We start from the raw sequence: 20,326 nt of genomic DNA, 5'->3' as shown, positions 1-20,326 counted from the left end.
TTTTACATTTGAGTTTTCTTTCTTTTTTTTTCAAACTAATTTTACCCAACAACACTTTGACTAAAAACGAAATGTAATTGTGGGTCAGCCCAGCGCTGTTAACCGTGGCCAAAACAACTAAAACTAACCATGAGCGTGTTGAACGTTGTCGCAACGCTATAACGTTTCCATGCCGTTAGCCACCAAGCATTAGCATGAGCCACATGTCAACCTACAACATCGTAGCGAGCTGGATATTGAAATATATCAATACATATGGTCTTTACTAGGGTTACTGTGTTGGAAAGTGGCAAGTAATGTAAAAGAAAATGCTGTATTATTCTAATTCTGTGACATTGGCGCCCAAACAAAGGTCCTGTGTCATTGATTAAAATTACAGATTTTTCTGGGAACATTGTTGGAAACATTTAGGATAATGTAAGAACACAACTAAATAAATATAGGTATAGTTTGTTTTAGACACTGTTTTAAGATGGAAGTTTGGGCAATGTGAGCCCAGTTAGGTTAAAATAAATTGTGGATCTTTTTGATTCCCCATAACTGGAATAATAAAAAAATACTACTTTGAGTTTTTATTTTGTTCCCACGGTCTCCATTTCTTCGTCATCACAAAAGCTTAAAAGGTGACTTCAGCATATTAAGTAAGTATTACTTTTATTATTAAAGAAGCAATATCATAACCAATAGAACTTGCTCAGTTTAGTAATGTAATGTATAACCAATAGAACTTGCTCAGTTCAATAAACTTTTTTGCTGCTACCAGTAGCTGAAACAGTAACTTACGGTGGCCAATATTATCTTATGTAAAACTTTAACTAGAGTTAGTTACTAGTGTGCTATTATGCTACATTTTAGCATTTCCCATTCACCCATAGCTGTCACTTGTGAACACAGTTCACCCAGTCACATGGGCTCGCTTTAAGGTATCTGCCACTGAAACTTCTGTTGCCCACTCTAAAACAGTGGAGGTAATTGGAAGTTTGTGCTGTTCAAAACTCTGAAAATGTAAATATGATAAACTCTCAAACAGCTGTGTGTCTCTACTGGAGAGGTTCAGATAAAATACTTAAGCAATATAAAGACTCCAGTTGATCCATTGTTGGGCCTTTTAAATTATAGTGTGGTCTAGAACTACTCTGTAAAGTATCCTGACATGTGATTTGACAGTAAAAATACAATTAAATTGAATAAAGATACTCAATATAAGTAAAAATACTATGTACTAGTACTTTAAAGAATCATAAAAGTGGCTCCTGTGAGTATAATGCTGAGTATAATGCTATATGTGGTTAGTAATGTTATGTACTTTTGGGTAGTTTGAAGTTAAGAAATTCATGTTTTGTATAAAATCTTAATCTGTAAAAAAACCTAACTAAGTCTGTCAGATCAGAGTAAAATACAATATTTGAGTTAGTCTAGAGTAGAAGTGTAAAGTAGCATAAAATGGAAATGCTCAAGTTAAGTATAAGTACCCAATATGTTTACTTATCATTTTTTTTTCAAGGTTTTAGTCATTTTTTTCAACATTTTTAGACTTTTTTTTTTTTTTTTTACATTTTTTTTTACTACCACTAGTGTATACTGTACTGTACTGTACTGTGTGCCTTAGAAATGAAAGTAAATGTAAATGGACAATTTTTTTATATAGCTATTTTCTAGTTTTAACGACTACTCAAAACGCTTTTACATAGTACAGGAACCATTCACCATTCATACACTGTGGGCGAGGCTGCCGTACAAGGGCCACCTGCTCATCAGATAAACATTCACACACATTTACACTCCGATGGCGCAGCATCGGGGGAAACTTTGTCTTGCCCAAGGACACTTCAACATGGGACTGCAGGGCCAGGGATCGAACCGCCAACCTTCTGATTGGCAGGCGACTGCTCTACCACTGAGCCAAAAGGGGAGAGAAACCGGGAACGACAAGCAGCAAAGGGCCGCAGGTCGGAATCAAACCCACAGCCACTGCATTGCGGACTAAACCTCTGCACATGGGCGCACACACCACCAGGGGAGCCACCCAGGCGCCCAGTGAAACATATGTTGATGGATAATCACAGACTGTCAAAGTTAAGTCACTGTTTTGAAAAAGAAAAAAAAAAAGTTTCTCATGCTATAAAAATTCAACTGATCATTAATTTTACTAGCTAAACGTTGTATGGAACCATCCATGTTATTTTTGTGCGGTTTGCTTGAAGGAAACCCATATTTCTGATTTGACCCAAGGACAACAGGAGGGTTAAGTACTTATAAGTAAATGTACTAAGTTACTTTTCATGACTGAAACAATATCCTTGTTACGCTGTATTGAATCACAGACCTCTCTGTCAGCCATATTGTTATGGACTACTTCTTTAGCAGAAAGTATTTCCAATGAAAATGATTCAGTGAGTGTCTTTCAGTGTTCTGAGCACCACAAACATCTCTTCCACTCTGTTGTGGTGTGATTACAGACATCTCGGAGACTGGGCAAATTAAACCATAACCATCTGCAATGCTATAGAAAAAGCAAGAAAGAAGCTTTTTTCCTTTGGTCGAACATTGGTCAAGTTAGCGCTATCAGCCAAATGGCTAAGTGCAGGCACTAATGGTACAAAAGGTGTATCTCGTAAATTACCCCACTAATAATGCCTGGAATGGTACCAAACTTCTACAGTAGTACAAATAGGTTCTGTACTCATAAAATGAGGCATTGGAAAGTTTGTAAGTACACAAGGAGTTTATTTTATGGCACTAAGGCGTTCGGCTGATAGCGCTAACTCAACCAATGTTAGACCAAGGGAAAAAAGCTTTTGGGGGGGTGTTTAGCTCGAGGTCATTGTGCAATGGACCCTAGGGTGAAATTACTCTGAACCATCCCTTTAATTACTGTAGTGTGATGAGAGGCCGTCCCACATTACTTTAACTTTATTTTAGCTGCTGCACTGATGTTTATGTAGTTACATGTCTGTCTTCATTAAGACATCACAACATGATTTTGAGTATTCCAGCATTTCTTTAAAACCCTTCTCTCAGATACCCATGATGACATCTTCTAAAGAGGAAAATCAATTATTTCTGAGTGATAAGTCAAACTAACGTCAAACAATACTTGTTTGCAAAAATGACATCTATGATTTTAAAAAGCTGTAACCATAACTAATATGACAACAGACTGATTTGTTATGATCTGAAAGTGATAAACTTGCCAGTTGTCTGTGCATTGTGTACAGTAGGCCTATTACTGTGCTGAAATGCTACCTGATAGGTTTGCTGTGTGCTGATTTGATTCAACACATTCATTTAGAAATATGCATAAATAAAGTATCAGTTTAAATAATGGTCTTAAAACTAGTTTTTGACACAGGAAACATAATCAAGACAGGACCACAAAAGACTCTGGAACTTACCATAGCTGTTTGGGAGATCCAGGTGATTTCATGGAAGACATGCTACAGTATAGCTGTGTGGGGAATCTTTTTCGTTTTTATGCCATGCTTCGGAGTGGGCTAGGGGTCCAGAGGAGTGAAGTCCTCTCCTTAGTACGCAAATTATAAATCACTCTCTCCTTGCCCCCTCCCCTCAAACCCCTCCATGTCTTAAGGTCAGCAAAAAAACTACCACTGAAAATCTTAAGATTGCCATTGGAAAACACACCAGAATGCATATAATAAACCCATGTTTAATGCCGGTTTACTTTTTTTCAATGCCTTTTTTTTTCCTATGCCAAAACTGTTCAAACTTCCTATTTGTGAAGTAGATTAGATTGGATTAGATAGACCAAAAGTCTATCAAGCCTTTGTTAGCTTGGTATACGCTATTTAAAATGCAAAAGTAAAGTTTTGAGGTAGGCCTATACATTTACATTTTCCAATGATTATATGTTGGAGTCATTATGTAGCTTTGCTTTTTGGTTTGTTTATATACCACATTGGTGAAATTAATGCATATGCAGTTTTTGTATTTGATCACTGGTTGGAGCATTGTCACCGGAAAGGATAAAGGTAATCAGCCAGATCTACACAGGTGTGTGGCAAAAAGGAAGGCATACAGCTTTTCACCGTGATAATGGCTTCTCAGTGGTATTGTTTTATTAGGGTTTAGTTGGAAAGCAGAATGAAACCTACCTGAAGTAATGGACAAACTGAAATATACCTGTGAGTCCACATTGATTTATTGGCAGCCTAAACCACACGTCAAAGCAAGTTCTCCCTTTGTCTCGCCGCATTGGCCTAATGTAGGTCTGGTTAAAAGACACTACATCAGGCTATAATTATTGCTTTTATATGCTTGTTTTATGTGTTGGTTTTGTTGGTTATCTGTTGTTAATGTGATATGTGCTGGTTTTACTGTAAAGTGTCTTTGAGTAACATGTAAAGCGCTATATAAATAAAATGTATTATTATTATTATTATTATTATTATTATTATTATAACTTTTTCAATGATTAGGACCCCCTCGAGTCCGGGCCCCCAATGTCTTCAAAACCTAGAAACCCTCCTGCATGTTCCTAAAAAAACGTTGGTTATTTTAATAATTTATTATTGGCATGATATTTGTGTAATAGATTTTTCAGTAAATTTGTGATTTTTGAGCCACGGGAGGAGTTACAAGGTTACATGTTGCCAGAAAGTAGCCTACATACGAGGTTGCGCCCATTGTTAGTGGGGTTTGTCCTCGTGACGTCACGGCGGTCTGTGCTTTGACCCGCTGCAGCGAACGAAGAGTCGACGCGCCGGAAAGCTACAGGATAGCAAGAAACGAGCTGTGATCAAAACACAACTTCAGGGCCTGCATTCACGTCCACCCTTTAGACTCCAGACGCAGGAAGACGATAGGTGTCTGCAAAGTGATTGTGAGGGACGGAGGACGGGCAAACACTTGTTTATGCGAGCGAAGTAAGCATTTTGGCCTTGACAGCTAGGCTAACGTTAGGCCCAGGTAGCGCTAGCTGTGGAGCTTACTTTACGCTAGCAAAAGCAAAACAAGGTAAGGGGAGGAAACTCATTGCAACAACATATTAGCAGACTCTCATAGACCACAACTACTATTGCAGTTGTCTTAATTTGCCCTATTGGCCTGCCAGAGACAGTGTAACGTTGCTCATTCAACTAGCTATACGTTACGTTAAATACGAATGTTTGCTAGCTATCTGCTAACTGTTTCGAGCTCATTAACTAACATTAATGCTAGCCATCTATTGCTATGTTATTGGTTGGTGATCTCCATTTTTAAGGAGAATGCAGTGTTAATTTATTTTTTATGGCATTGAATATGTGACTTTAGATAACAAAGTGCATACTCTGGCAGCAGTAACGTTAGCTACGTTTAAGTATTTAGCAGAAGCAATAACGAGTTAGCTGTAGAGTTTGTAGCTGCAGCTAACGTCACAGACTGAGTGAGCACACAGACGTGCCAACCCGCCGCTCAGGAAGTAAACATTAGCCAACGTTACTGTGTGGTGAGATCGGTCAGTGCCTGTCTGATATGATGCACACTGCTAGTGTTTTCAGTCACTCTTCCCATTATATATTAGTCGTGCTGGCAATCTGAATTACATTAAACGTTGTCCAGGCTGCATGACAGTTTTTTTGCGGGAAAGGATGTATATCCAAAATATCAATGTAATGGCATTTATTTTTTGTACAAGTATAATATAAAACAGTAACGTTATACCAAACCTCTGAGCCATTGATCAGTTGTACATACATACATACTTTAAGCTAAGGTTGTCACCATACTAGAATTTTAAACTTCGATACAACATTAGTATAAAAACGATTATCGATGCTTCTTTTGATATGACACACAGAAAAAAAAACACAAAATAGTAAAATACAAACAAACAAAAAAAGAGATTCAAGCATCAAATTCACAATATGAAACACCAACATCTTTATACAACAAGAGCACATTGTTGTTTTTATTGTCCCAGGTGTTTGACTTGTTCTTTGTAGGTTGTTGTTGCAGCCTGGGCCTTTTGCATAAAGATGTTCTTGTCTCTTATTGTGAGTTTGATGCGTGACGAAAGTCTATGACCAATAAGTTCCATTTTCAATACGTTATTGAAATGAAAAAAAAAACTGTTATATAAGCTGAAGCTAGCACAAGGGTAGAGTTACCAGAATATTTTAGACTGGACTGTGGCCTGGTGTTCTTTTCTCGCCGTAGCCTGACATGCACCATTTGAAAAATGTAACTACACGTCGCAGCAAAGCATGTTACTCGGCCGTTGCTTGGTAGCGTTGCATTTCCCCCGACTGATTTCCTGGTTCTCCTTCTCCATAAACAACATGAAATCAAGGAGAGGGTTAACTCTTCCTGCTACAGATTTCCCACCGTGGTCAGAAAGCACAGGGGAGACACTTTGTTTCTCTCACTATGACTCTAGAGTCGGTACCTGCTCCGAAGCTAATCAACACTCTCTCACTTCTCCTTGCTCTATCACCCACTCCACATACACACACACACACACACACACACACACACACACACACACACACACACACACACACACACACACACACACACACGCATGCGCGCGCGCCTGGCTCGACGCACACACCAGCGCACAAGTATAAACATCAGGCCACTTACATAGGCTACAGCGAAAGCTCTGTGTGGAGCCTCTGCAGAACTGTAAAACAGGCTTTAGTCATGAGGAGAGCCATGGGGCATTCACATGACCCCACCCCCCTACACACACATTCACAGACACACTCCAAATGTGTCCTTCCTGACCCCATGTGCTTTTTGTTTTGGTAGGAATGAGTGATGACCTCTGTGGTAGTGTCAGACGGTGGAGGGAACATAGTGGAGTATGTCACCGTGGTGGAGGGGCCCCAACAGGTAAGCTGTCTATCCCCACAACTGCTCTCAGGGAAGCCAACAAAGACTGTTCTGTTGAAACAAGTTTCAGAAAAAGACACTAGAGATTGTGCCAATGGTTGCAATTAGAAGACCAGCGTCGGGTTAATTCAACTTTCTCTATGATGTACTTGGCTAGAGGGTTTCATGGTTCTCCAAATCCACGATTCAATTTGACTTTTGATTTTAAGGTCACGATTTGATTCAGTTTTCAATTTAAACATTTGGTGACGGCAATGCCACAATAAGAGCTACTAAATCAGGGGTGTTAAACTCAAGTTCACTAAGGGCCACACTGGAAAAGGATAGTCACATCAAGGGCCAGTTGTTAATGTTAGACACAGCCTCTAAAGTTCATATTATGTGTGAGAAATAGAAATAAAAAGTGAGAGGGCAAGTTCATTCAGCATTTTTCACTGTAGGTGATTTAAGGTCGTCTTTGGAGAGGTGACATGTCCAAGTATGCAGTGTGAGGCAATAGAAAATGTTGACACAAAGCAGCCAAGAGTGGAAGGAAAAACTGATCCCACACAAGCCTACAGTGTTCACAGAAAATACAACCAACCAGCATGCTAGGAAACCGAAAGGAGAGAGATGAAAAAGGTCAATGAGAGTTTTCTTCAAAACTCGGGGAATAGAAAATAGCTAAAGCCTGCTCGAAGATTTGCTAGTTGTCGCGAAATTATGTCATTTCCATGTTTCTGACGTCATTATGTATCCATTTTCAAGATTTAAAAAAATAATGAAGTGTAGCTAAACTTTATTGCTTTATTGCTAGGTATTAAGTATTGTTTTGTTTTTTTAAGCTGCTGTCATAATATCAATATGCTTCTAAATCCAACTTAATTATCATGAATGAAAGGATCCAGACACTGGAATAAACTTAGTCTTGTAAACTCTGTGGATATTGAGGAAAAATGTAATCTTACGAGTCAAGTTAAAGGAGCAGTGTGTAGGATTAAGGGGGACCTATTGGAAGAAATGGAATGAAATACTATAAACTATCTTTTCATTACTGTATAGTCGCATGAAACTAATAGCTGTTGTGTTTTCGTTAGCTTAGAACGAGCCCTTCGTATCTACATAGGGAGCGGGTCCTCTTCCGCGTAGCCCGCCATGTTGCTACAGTAGCCCAGGACGGACAAACCAAACACTGGCTCTCGAGAGGGTCTTCTAGCGTTTTTACAGTACCTGAAGGCCACTGTAGGTTCGACTACACGTTTGGAAAGGGAGGGCTGAGGGAAGGGGCGTTCAGTCGGTTGCATTCTGCAACCTCACCGCTAGATGCCACTAAATCCTAAACACCGGTCCTTTTGATACTTAGAACCAAAGCAAAATAACAAGGGATTCCCCAGACCAACAATGGGGATCAGTGATTGGTTGTGAGGTATTCACATTCACGTTTCTGTCTGGCTGCTGATTGGTCGACTGAACCCGCTGCGGCTGCTGTCCTCTACTCACTTAACACTCCAGTCCAGAGAGCCACATGAGAGCACATTCACTGAGAATTATTGGCGTCTCTTTTCAAGCGAGAGGCGTTAAGATCTGTCCAAAACGTCACTTAAGGGGTTGTTATGTCCTCAGCAGAATCGCCAGAACAATACGGCACGTAACACGTCTCAAAACTCACAGAATATAGGGAGAAAATTAGGGAAACACCAAAATTAAGAACTTGGCCGAAGATTTTTTTCATTTATTTCTAAATTTTTTCATCATTGCATAAATTCACACAGTCACACCCCTTAGGACTGTGAGCAATGATTGCGGTTAAGCAAAGAAACTGCGATTACGTAAAAATATTGCGATTAAACAATTATGTAATTTTGTTACAGGCCTAGTAACCTCACTTTAAATCTCACTTTTTCCACACACTTCTTCTTACTGTCCAGTGTGAGCAGCAGCCCACTGAGGAGGACGAGGAGGAAGAAGAAGAAGAAGAAGAAGAAGAAGAAGTGGTTCAGCAGGAAATCGAGGCGATAATCGTGGGGGCCGGAGACGAGGTGGAGGAAGATGTGGAAGAGGAGGAGGAGGGCGTGGTGCTGCAGGAAGAGGGCTGTCCGGCGGTGATCGTGGAGGAGGTGCCCAGCGCCCAGGTGGAGGAGTGCTACTCGGCACAAGTCCTGGTCTACGACGATGAGACGTATCTGATGCAGGACGTGGCGGAGGAGCAGGAGGTGGTTACAGAGGTGGCTGAGACTGGTAAGTTCTTCCAATGTTTGATCTAACTTAAAGGAACACGCCTACTTATTGGGACTTTAGCTTATTCACCGTATCCCCCAGAGTTAGAGAACCTTTGGAGCATCCTCGAGCAAAAGATCTATGAGAGTGGGAGGCAGTTTGCATCCAAACAGCAGCTCTGGGAGGCTATTCTGACATCCTGCAAAGACATTCAAGCAGAAACGCTCCATAAACTCACAAGTTCAATGGATGCAAGAATTGTGAAGGTGATATCAATGAAGGGCTCCTATGTTAACATGTAACTAGCCCTGTTAAGATGTGTTTGATTGAAATAGCTTTTGATTTCAGTAAATATGACCCCCTAATGCTACAAATTCAGCAAAATGACCATTTTCAGTTCTTTACAACCTATGAAATGTTTTGAAACTCTGTTGTGCATAATAATTTGGAACAGTGCAATTTGAGTTTCTTATTTTTCAAAAAAATACTGTTTTCATTGGGTGGTTTGTTCAATGAAATTCGACTTATACCTTAACGGTTGGTGACTTGAAAATGATGCTGACTGTCATTTGCATCGACTATTTAGGTAAATCAGGGTAAAAAATAATTTGGAACACAGTGTATAAACTTCAGGCCACTTAAGTAGGCTACGGAGAAAGCTCTGCGTGGAGTCTCCGCAGAACCATAAATCCGCCTTTACAAAAAGGATTAACAGACAATGGTGGTGGTTTTCATTTCACCTGGGTGGGGTTGGAGTGAGAGTCAGCCTAGTCTATATCGATGATGTTTCATTCACGGGATAGTTCCGGTGCCGCCGGAAGTTCTGCCGGATGTCCTCATTTTCGGTCGGATTAGGGCTATGAGGAAAATATCAAGTTGCGGTTATTTTGAGTGATATTGCGATTGCAATATGAGTCACGATATTGGAGGGAATGATCATTTTTGTATCATTATTCTCATTTTCATTGAAAAATACTAAAATGAAAAGAATGTAAATGATTATAGTGTGATTTTTCATTTTATTTTTTTTTCTCTTTTTTGCTAGGATCGGTACCAAACAAAGATATTTTTTATCTTTAGTCTGTAGGCCGCGACATCTCTGCAGCCCCACAATACTTAATTCAGAATGGTTTAACATATTTTTCCTTAAGTAAAATTGTTATAGACAGCCATTTTTTTCCCAGAGCTCGCCACCAAAAAAAGTTCCTTCCTGAGGCTATTTTTCAGAAGCACAGTGGCTCCGTCTGGTGCTTAGCACCGCCTAAGATGATTGTGATTAAAGAACTGCCAATAAGCCAGAGCTGTGTGGACTCGCCAGACCCTCCTCCGCAGCGCTGTGGAGGAAGATCTGGCAACGTGAGACTAGATTCACCCTAACTTTTCTGCATAGAATAATGTGCTTTTAACATCATAAAGGCTGTTGCGGTAATTCCACTCCTGTGCACACGTTTTCATTTTCCCTCCCTCCCTAGTTCTTGTGTGTCGCAAGAACTGTTATGTGCGGTTATCGCCATTCCAACGTGAACTGCAGTTTTTGGCACCTTCTTCGGCACCGGAGGTTGCCGCTTGCTGTGACTGCAGTAGACTGCCCTCTGCTGGCAGGAACAACATGTTACTATTTAGACCAGGTTACTGGAAACAAGGGAGGGAGGAACAATCTGCCTCTTCAAACAAGGAAGTCAGCATTTCAAAAGGGTTGTTGTTGCGGTGCCGTGCTGTTGTGAACGTTCTAACCTTTTCCCGCCAGAACCAGGCTCCTTGTGTTGCTATTTGATGTCGAAGTCTTGTCGACTCTCAGTCAGCGAGCGCGCGTCGCAGAGGTCTGTGTACTGACGGCCTCCTCTCTGCTCCTCTCCTCAGTGGAGATGTCGGGTCACGACATGGTGTGTTTCGACAAAACCTTTGAAGCAGCTGAAGCTCTCCTGCACATGGAGTCTCCCGGAGGACTGCACAGTGAACGCAACACAGGTAAACAACGCTGTCAGTACTTCCTCCAACGTTGGATGTTAGAGAAACTGCTTGTCCTCCCAGGGCTCGAACCAGGCAATAATGGTCTGCTTCTTTGTATACTTTACTAGTTCTCCATCAAAAACCATCTGTTTTATACAAACCCCAATTCCAATGAAGTTGCATCCGTTTTACACCACGCCCCAAATGATGAAAAAAATGATTAGTTTGGGTTGCTTATAATCCGTTCAGTGTCTCCATGAGGGTCTGTGCGAGTGCAGTGGACATGCAGACAAACGTGTGTGAACACATCCATGTATGCAGTATAAACAGAAGTGTGTGTCCCAAGTATGTCTGGCCTTTGTCTCTTCAGCGGGTAGCAGTGCTCTTCCTGTGAGGAACCGGTTTGTAGCCATGAGGCTAGTGGGGATATTTAATGGGAGGATCTGCTATCTGCATGCTCATGGGACAGACAGACACACACCCACACAGACACACACACCGGCACATCCCGGCATCAGCATTTAATAATGCCTCCTGGCAGTTTACAGACATCTTGATAAAAGAACCGCCAAATACAGTGTTCCCTGTAGCTTTCTCACTCCATGATCCAGCAGAAAGAGAATAGTGTGGGGGTTTGGAATATATGTGATCTGTTTGACCCCCGGCAGAGGATGTGATGATGGAGACGGTGGTGGAGGTGTCTACAGAGTGTGGACCCATGGAGGAGGATTCCTTCCCCATCCCTCCTGAATGCGAACCTGCTGCCAAGAAGAAGAGAGGAGGTCAGTGTCACTACAGTACACCCGATGTTACATGGGACTCTCCAAGGCTTAATGTTAAACGACGTGTGCTTTATTCACAGTCAAAGTGTGTGTGTGTGTGTGTGTGTGTGTGTGTGTGTGTGTGTGTGTGTGTGTGTGTGTGTGTGTGTGTGTGTGTGTGTGTGTGTGTGTGTGTGTGTGTGTGTGTGTGTGTGTGTGTGTGTGTGTGTGTGTGTGTGTGTGTGTGTGTGTGTGTGTGTGTGTGTGTGTGTGTGTGCGCGCAGGTGGACGCAAGCCCAAGACGAACCAGCCTGCTTCAAACGGCTCCTTTGACCTGGGCATCAAGAAGAGACCGAGGGAGGGCAAAGGTTTGGCTTTTTCGTTTAAATTCTGTCTAGATGACCCTGCTCTGTGAAAGGACTATAGGAGTAAAATCTAACCCTAACCTAGATACAGTTGGTTTGAAAATAAAAATTCACTCTTTTTAATCATTTGGGCTAGGGCTGGGCAATATATCAATATTATATCGATATCATGATATGAGACTAGATATCGTCTTAGATTTTGGATATCATAATATGGCATAAGTTTAGTCTTTTCCTGGTTTTAAAGGCTGCGTTACAGTAAAGTGATGTACTTTTCTGAACTTAGCAGACTGTTCTAGCTGTTCTATTATTTGCCTTTACCCACTTAGACATTATGTCCACATTACAGATGATTATTTATGTGTGAAGATATTTTGTTAAAGCATCAATTGTCAACCCTAGAATATCGCCTCGATATCGAGGTGTTTGGTTAAGAATATCGTGATATCTGATTTTCTCCCTATCGCCCAGCCCTAATTTGGGCTGTACTTGTATACATATTATCGTACCCGTTAGCGGTGTGAAGCGCGTGTCCGCGCTATTCTCGCACGTGTAGGGAACCTCGTGAATTAACCTGCAACATGTCAGCTGTTTGGAAATTCTTTAGCGTGTGTGCAGAAGATAACATGTTTGCAATAGGCAACACCTGATGTTGGAGTGGGGTATGGGATACTTTCCATAAAATCATGTCTCAATGCAAATCAAACTAGCTATTAGGCTAACTGACATAAAACCATGCCAATCTCTAGGTATGGTGAAGGGTATGTGATGATGTGGGGCTATTTTAATTCCAAAGACCAAGGGAACTTTATCAGGATGCAAAGTATCCTGGATACTATGCATCCTGATAAAGAGATGATAGAGAGATGATTTTATGGAAAGTACCCCATGCCAGTCTCTAGGTATGGTGATGGGTATGTAATGATGTGGGGCTATTTTAATTCCAAAGTCCAAGGGAACTTTATCAGGATGCATAGTATCCTGGATCCATAACTGGCCTTTAAAAATAAAAATCTGCCTGCCTCTATGGGAATTTAACATAGGGATTTACTCACTTTTGTTGCCAGCGGTTTAGACATTAATGGCTGTATGTTGAGTTATTTTGAGGGGACAGCACATTTACACTGTTATACAAGCTGTACACTTAATACTTTACATTGTAGCAAAGTGTCATTTATTCAGTGTTGTCCCATTAAAAGTTATAATGAAATATTTACTAAAATGTGAGGGGTGTACTCACTATATATATATATATATATATATATATATATATATATATATATATATATATATATATATATATATATATATAAAAATAAATTAATCTCAGAACATATCTCTTACTATGGTAGGTTTTACAACTTGACCTACTTTCACTTAACTACGGTGCAGTAAAGTCAATCAGAAGTCCGTGATCTGCGTAACGACAGTACAGTGGGACGTTTGCCTTCAACAGAGCGACAGTAATAACCCAACATACCATCATTACTGAGTTTAAACTACATTCTCGGTTATGATTGCACTGAATAACGCATTCAATAAACAGAAACATAACTCTTGCAGGGCACATGAACAGATGCGCAATATTAGCTCACACATAAAATAGCACCCTCGTGAATTAGCCTGTTGCTAACGTACATTCATAAATCCTGCATAACATCGTCCCGTACCTACAGGACCTCAGACTTACTTATTGATGCACGCACAAAGTAGTGTCGACAAACTTAGTCCAATGAGGGGAGAAAGGAAAGTGTGATAGCGTTCCACTTTTAACGATTTTTTCTCTCTCACTCGAGACCATCCAAACGTTACTAGAAGGTAGAGCGAGCTACAACTGACCGGGAGAGAGAGAGAGAATGTATCACTACAGCCAATCAGCAGTCTGCTCAAAGCGATGGTCTTTTTCACAAATAGGTTGCACGTAAAGGGGGAAAAAGTAGCTGGGGTGGGGGGGCATCACTATGGTGGCTCTCCATCGTGATGTCGGCCAGCCATCACGATGGACGATGATATCGTCCATCAGCACAACCCTACCGTCACTGCATCAACGCATCACTGTGAAATAATGATTCCGAGCTTCTTGGGTTTACACGACGTTGTGCTCTTTGTCCTGAAGGCAACACCACCTATCTGTGGGAGTTCCTGCTGGAGCTGCTGCAGGATAAAAACACCTGTCCCAAGTACATCAAGTGGATGCAGCGGGAAAAGGGCATCTTCAAACTGGTCGACTCCAAGGCCGTGTCCAAACTGTGGGGGAAGCACAAGAACAAGCCCGACATGAACTACGAGACCATGGGCCGAGCCCTGAGGTCTGCCTGTCCTCTCCGCAAACACCTAATCCTTTACTAGGGCTGCACAATTATCTCTGATTTTATCGAAATCGCAATATGGACTAGTGCAATATCTTAATGGTGGGGTGGGGGTACTACTATTACCGTTGTGGCTAATTTGTACAATAATACAATAGTGTTGATTACAAAACACCATGAAATGTTATGTTTTCTATTTTGAAATATTGGTCAAAATAATTGTCAGTGATGTTGAACAGCCTATAGGCCTACAGTAGTGTAACGGGCCGCCCCTACAGTTTGGCAGGCATGTGAACTGCGGATTAATTGCAAGTGTGACCACCATAGTGTGAAATGCTGTTCAACTGCTGCTGCTGCTGGGCTACGTGAACGGGGCTCAGCAGAGAGGCGGAGCGAGACGACGTCTCTGCAGCTTATTCAGGGAGTCAGGGCAATGCCGCTAAAGCACCAAACTTTGGGTTTCACGCTTGGGCTGCTGATGTACGGCTTGCATCAACACGGGAAAAAGCTTAAAGGTGCAGTAGGTAAGTCTCATAAAACTAACCTTCTGTCATATTTGCTGAAACTGACCCTATGTTCCAGTAGAACTACATGAAGCAGGTCATTTGGCACCTCTGGCACCACGTACAGCGTGTAGTGCGATTTGCAAAAATCCACAGCTCCCTGTTCAGATGCACCAATCAGGGCCAGTCTAACTGCGTGTCAATCACTGCTCATGCACATGCATTCATTCTCCCTTGTGGGGGGAGGGGCTTAAGAGACAGTTTGGGATTTAGCAGAAAGGACGGGGGAGAGTTTGAGAAGTTGTCGATGTTAAAATTACACCGCACCTTTAACGCTACTTACTGCGAGACGTTTTTTACAGGTAATGAAACTGTCTCAATGTAATACTGATAGACGGAAGCGCAGACGGACAGCAGTCGGAGCTCCGGCGGACGGAGAGCTCTGCATCCGTCAGCAGCGGCATCTTGCGGCACCGGCGGTCCCCAGAGCAGCGTGCTCATCGGGAGTCTGACCCTGCCAAACGGAGATACCGTTAGCACTATACAGCGTAGTGTTCCGGTCCAGTCAAATCAGCGCCAGCCAAATTTGTCGATACAGTAGTCGCTGTGGATGAGAGGAAGGCCGGCTGCAGAAAATCAGATGTTTTGGCGCTCGTGTTTTTCCTTTGGCGCTGGCTAAAACCTCTTCAGGCGGCGCCAAAGCTTTTGCTATGCGGGAAAAACCCTGCGACTGGAAGTATTGTGGTGCAGAGACGTCCCGGGTCCCGGCCTACCAATCCTATCCTACAGACTACAGAAAACCTCTGTTTGGTACAGATCCTACCAAAACTCACACTATAAATCTTTTACATTTTGTTAATTTTAATATTTTGCAATGAGAATAATGATACAAAAATGATAATTCCCTCCAATAACGTCAATCATATCAGTCAAATTAATCGCAATTTTCCTCATATTGTGTAGCCCTATCCTTAACAGTCCTGAACAGTCTGCCTGTCATATATAATGTGTGTGTCTGTGTGTGTGTCTGTGTAGGTATTACTACCAGCGCGGCATCCTGGCCAAAGTGGAGGGCCAGCGGCTGGCCTACCAGTTTAAAGACATGCCCAAGAACATCCGGGTGATTGACGACGAGGAGGACGGCGAGGAGGTGGAGGACGGCGAGGGCGTAATGGTCGGCCAGCATCCGGCTGACCAGCACGGCCCCGCCAGCCTGGGCACCAGCTCCCCCGCCACCACCCAGCCTCAGCAGACCTACGTCACCGTCATCCCCGGCAACGCTGCCACCAGGTCTCTGTTTTCACCGTTTTCAATATCTCCCCATGTTTTAACGCGTCGTCGCAGATTCGTTCTAACGCCACTAATTGTTGTGACGCACTAAAATAAGATCAGATAATTGTCTCCTATAGGAGAAATTAGTCTTGGGCCCGTCGAGAGAACAAAAATGGCGCCGCATTGCACAGAAACGCACAATTAACATACAGTAAACCTACATACAGTGCTGCTCAACCCATGCTAAAGTTGACTAAAAAGAGGAATATAAAAAAATCATCTTTTGGAAATTGATCTTAATGCCTTAATAAAAAGAAATGAGGAAAAATTCAACCTTTTTAAGGACACCAATTTTTTTTTGTGAATGAATAATGTATTGTAAATAAAAAAATAAAAATCGATTTTTCTAATATTGCACCTGTCAATACAGAACAAAATATTCTGTAGTCTATTTTGCTGTCAATACTGCCGACGTTGTTTTTGCTGTAATCGGATCAGTATATATTTATGTTCAACATGGTATTTCATTTTATCAATGGGAAACATACATGTGTCCAGACAAGGCTAGCAGCAGCGCCAGGCAGCCGCCATGCAACCGAAACGCTACGCTCACGCCACGTAGCCAGTGTGCAACCGGCCTAAGTGTCATTCAGTTTTTGTCATGACAAGTGAGGGTTAGGGTTCATGTGTTCACGCCAGTGTTATGTGTTTATGCCAGTGTCATGTCACTCTTATGTAGATACCTTCAAGTAAAGTGTTACCTGTCCATAGCAGAAAAAGCCCAGGTGTTACTTATAACATCACCGATGGCTCCGTTTTAGTCAAGTGGCCAAGTTAAGTCGTGAAGGTGTGACGGCGAGCCAGCATGAACAATACCGGGCCCCTGAACTGAAGCGCCTAAATGGAACTCCGCCATCATTCATTTCCTTTACACCTGCGCGTGGCCAAATGTCTTCGGTGACAGAGGCCTGTCGTGTAAATCGGAGAGGAACTGCCATGTTTCAGCTGTGGCGCAGAGCAGGTGATGTAAACGCCATTTTCCTCCGTGTGCTTTCTCCCGCAGGTCTATCCGAGCCATGCCATTGGTCATGACCAACTCGCTGGGTCAGGTGACGTTGAACTCCTCCTCCATCCTCACCACCACCGCGGGAGTCCCGATGACGGTAGGCAACGCCTCCGCCAGCGCTCCGCCCAAACTGGTCATCCAGGCTCTGCCCGCCATGCTGCCCGCCGGCTCCAAAGCGGGAGAGAAGATCACCATCATCACCATCCCGGCCAACCAGCTGGCCGCGCTCATGCAGGGCAACCCGTCAGCCCAGCTGGCGCAGCTCTTCCAGGCTAAACCCGTTGCGACGCAGTTGGCGCATTCCGCCGCTAAGCCCGCCGCCACGGCCCCGACGGTCCAGCTCACGGCAGGCCGGCCAACGCCGCACCTCATCCTGGCTAAGCCGGCGGTGGTGGCCCAGCCGCTGCCACAGCTCTCTGTCCACGTCGGCCAGCCTCACCCTTCCCCGCCCAAAGCCCCCGCCGCCCAGCCCAGGGGTCAGCTCAAAGCCGCGCAGTCAGAGGCAGCGGCGGAGGCTCCGCCCCCCACCAGCCCACCAGCAGCATCAGCAGAAACCGCCTCGTCCTGAGTGCTCTGCCCTGAGGAGGGGGGGGGGTGGGGGGGGGGGGGTATCAGGAAGTGACTGTGGACACTGCTGAGGAAGTGCAGGACACATCCCCCCCCCCCCACCCCACCATCACAGAGCAGAGATGCTCTTTGATTGGCTCAGACAGTCAGCGTGACGCCTGCGCTTACTGTGGAGCTGCTGAAGCCCCAGAAAGGATTTAAGGGACTGTTGTGCGCACGCACACACACACACACACACACACACACACACACACACACACACACACACACACACACACACACACACACACACACACACACACACACAAATCCTTCGGAGCTCAGGAGTCCTGGGCAGCCTTAGATTGTAAATGAGAAAAAACTCCTTTTTGTTATCAAAAGGTAATATAAAAAGCCTGACAAGACTTTGTTGTAAACAGAAATGTAAAAAGCATTTTTTGATACTCATCGGGTATATATCAGTTTGATTTCATGTCTTTGTTTCCTCTTCTGTTTCAGTCTAATGGTTTGTCTCAGAGTTCTGTTACTCCACAGCACTGTTGTTTTTTTACTGTTCATAAAAAGGGAGTGAAAGGATGTCTGTGTCGAGACTAAACAACTAAATAGCGTGCTCCAAACAAGTATAATATACTATTTTTTTCTTGTATCAGTGTATTGAAGTAGATTTTACTGAAATATGTATTATAAAAAAATGACAAATGTGACTTCATCTGACTGAAGTGGTCTTATTCAGCCATCTGAAAAATGCTAAGGCGTTTTCTAGGGCCTTGTTTGAAAAGAAATGCTCAAGTTGCATGAATACAAAGTAAATTGCTCGGTCACGCCTGATTCAATCTCAGATATTGAAATAGCCGACCGATCTCATGAAGTGGCGTATGTATGACACGCCAATTCGTATGCCATTATATTATTATATTATTTAGCGTGTTTATCAACGCCGTTTGGCCTCCATTGACTTACATTGACTTACATTACCTTGTGATTGCGTGTGACTTTATGCCGTAGAGTAGTATGAAAGGGCAAGAATCCGCGTAGGGAGTTTGGTCGGGACTTTCACCCAGGAGACCGAGGATTGCGTCCCGCGTGTGACGTTTTCCTAAACTCAACCTTCGCTTTCTTCTTTTACTAAAGCCAACCCCGTTCTTTTCCTAAACCGTAGTGTTCTTCTCGCGATAACACGTCGAAACATTGGGGAAGGCTTAAAAAAAAAAAAATTTTGAAAAACGGCACACGCAGGACACGATCCTGGCTCTCTTGGGTGAAAGTCCTGCGTTTTACCCATTCGCCACCCCAACCAACCTTGCTACGCTGACTTATATCCCTTCATACTACCGGCTATGGCGAACATTCACACGTAATGTAGGTCAATGGCGGCCGAACGGCGGTGATAAACACGCTATAAAGCGATAATGCGTCTTGATAACACGCCACAACAGCATACGAATTGGCGTGTCATACGTACACCACTTTATGAGATCAGTCTGACGGCGTAGACATACACGCGGATAGCTGAAAAAGCATACAGATAACACGCCACTTGGCTTAAGAAAGTTAGCGTGTATATTTACGTGAAGTCATGATGCCATGTTGGAAATGGTTTGCACAGAAAACACTGAAAATGTAAAAGGGAAAACCACTTACAACACCATGTGGAAAGAAGCAAAGAGGAAATACTTTCTGGACTGAAATGAACTGAACGCGCTGCATACGGTGTAGTTATGGCCAAATGAAGCTTTGTGAAGCATTCTCTATTTTCTGACGGCGCTCTCTCTGTTCAGCAAAGATGTTCGTTCTTTTTTTTTTAAACCAAGAACGCCATCTGGTGGGCTCAGAAAATAAAGATGGCTCGCAAAGTTTCATGAACAAGGGGTAAGCTTCGCTTCAGAACTCGAACCTCCGATGGCGCCATTTTGTTGCTACAAAGCTATCACCTCTTGTTAGCATTCCACTGACCGCCATTTTTTTTTTTACGTCACCTGACTGAATAACTTTACATCTGAAGCGTTTAAAGACTCTATTTGTCCATTGTTTAGTTCTAAAGAAACACGACAATGTATAAAAGGCTCCATTACCTTGTACCTCACGTTATGGCTCCGTAGCAGACGTTTTTGTAAAAATAAGCTAACGATTGTGTGATAACCAAGTGACTTACTGTCGCACAGTAGAGGAATTACCGTATAGTACAGGAGAAGCTCACAGGCAGTTTTAACTTACATTTGCTGTTTAGGTTTAATTACTAATGTTAACTAGCATGTTAGTTAGCAATAATTAGCCTGTGCCCATGTTATCTCCTTAGATATACCTACACTCTCCGTCTCTGTAAGATTGGAAATGATTGAGATTTCTCTTGGCACAGCTACCAGAAGACTTACAACTTTCAGACACGTTGCTCACGTCACATTTACGTTGTCTCTCTCAGTTGGAGGCTGCGCAGTAAAGCAGGAGATCACCGGAAAAGTGCTTCTAATAGCCTTCACTGGTCTCCGTCCAGAGCAACGGGTTC

At 42.9% G+C, this 20,326-nt stretch overlaps 1 protein-coding gene across 2 annotated transcripts; it reads left to right on the top strand.

Moving 5' to 3' along the window:
• Window positions 1–4,656: 4,656 nt before the first annotated feature.
• Window positions 4,657–17,850, top strand: elf2a (E74-like factor 2a (ets domain transcription factor)). Of its 2 annotated transcripts, none has more exons than XM_028590175.1 (9): window positions 4,657–4,883; window positions 6,751–6,834; window positions 8,742–9,051; window positions 10,891–10,998; window positions 11,649–11,762; window positions 12,026–12,109; window positions 14,223–14,415; window positions 15,954–16,208; window positions 17,254–17,850. In XM_028590175.1, exons 2-9 carry the CDS (start codon window positions 6,760–6,762, stop codon window positions 17,822–17,824), a joined length of 1,710 nt encoding a protein of 569 aa, XP_028445976.1. In that variant the 5' UTR covers window positions 4,657–4,883; window positions 6,751–6,759; the 3' UTR covers window positions 17,825–17,850. The 2 variants fall into 2 exon arrangements, with proteins under 2 accessions (XP_028445976.1, XP_028445975.1); XM_028590174.1 differs by having other exon boundaries at window positions 4,657–4,974.
• Window positions 17,851–20,326: the final 2,476 nt, after the last annotated feature.

This window comes from Perca flavescens, chromosome 10, assembly GCF_004354835.1.
Source record: "Perca flavescens isolate YP-PL-M2 chromosome 10, PFLA_1.0, whole genome shotgun sequence".
Lineage (NCBI taxonomy): Eukaryota > Metazoa > Chordata > Actinopteri > Perciformes > Percidae > Perca > Perca flavescens.
The sequence above is the reverse complement of the archived record's forward strand: the minus strand, read 5'-3'. Positions and strand labels throughout refer to the sequence as shown.

Bases quoted from the DNA above. Each gene is read 5' to 3' on its own strand.
- elf2a (XM_028590175.1), top strand. From the start codon at position 6,760: ATGACCTCTGTGGTAGTGTCAGACGGTGGAGGGAACATAGTGGAGTAT. The intron at 9,052-10,890 runs GTAAGTTCTTCC...TCCTCTCCTCAG, and splicing joins TACAGAGGTGGCTGAGACTG to TGGAGATGTCGGGTCACGAC. The intron at 11,763-12,025 runs GTCAGTGTCACT...GTGTGCGCGCAG, and splicing joins TGCCAAGAAGAAGAGAGGAG to GTGGACGCAAGCCCAAGACG.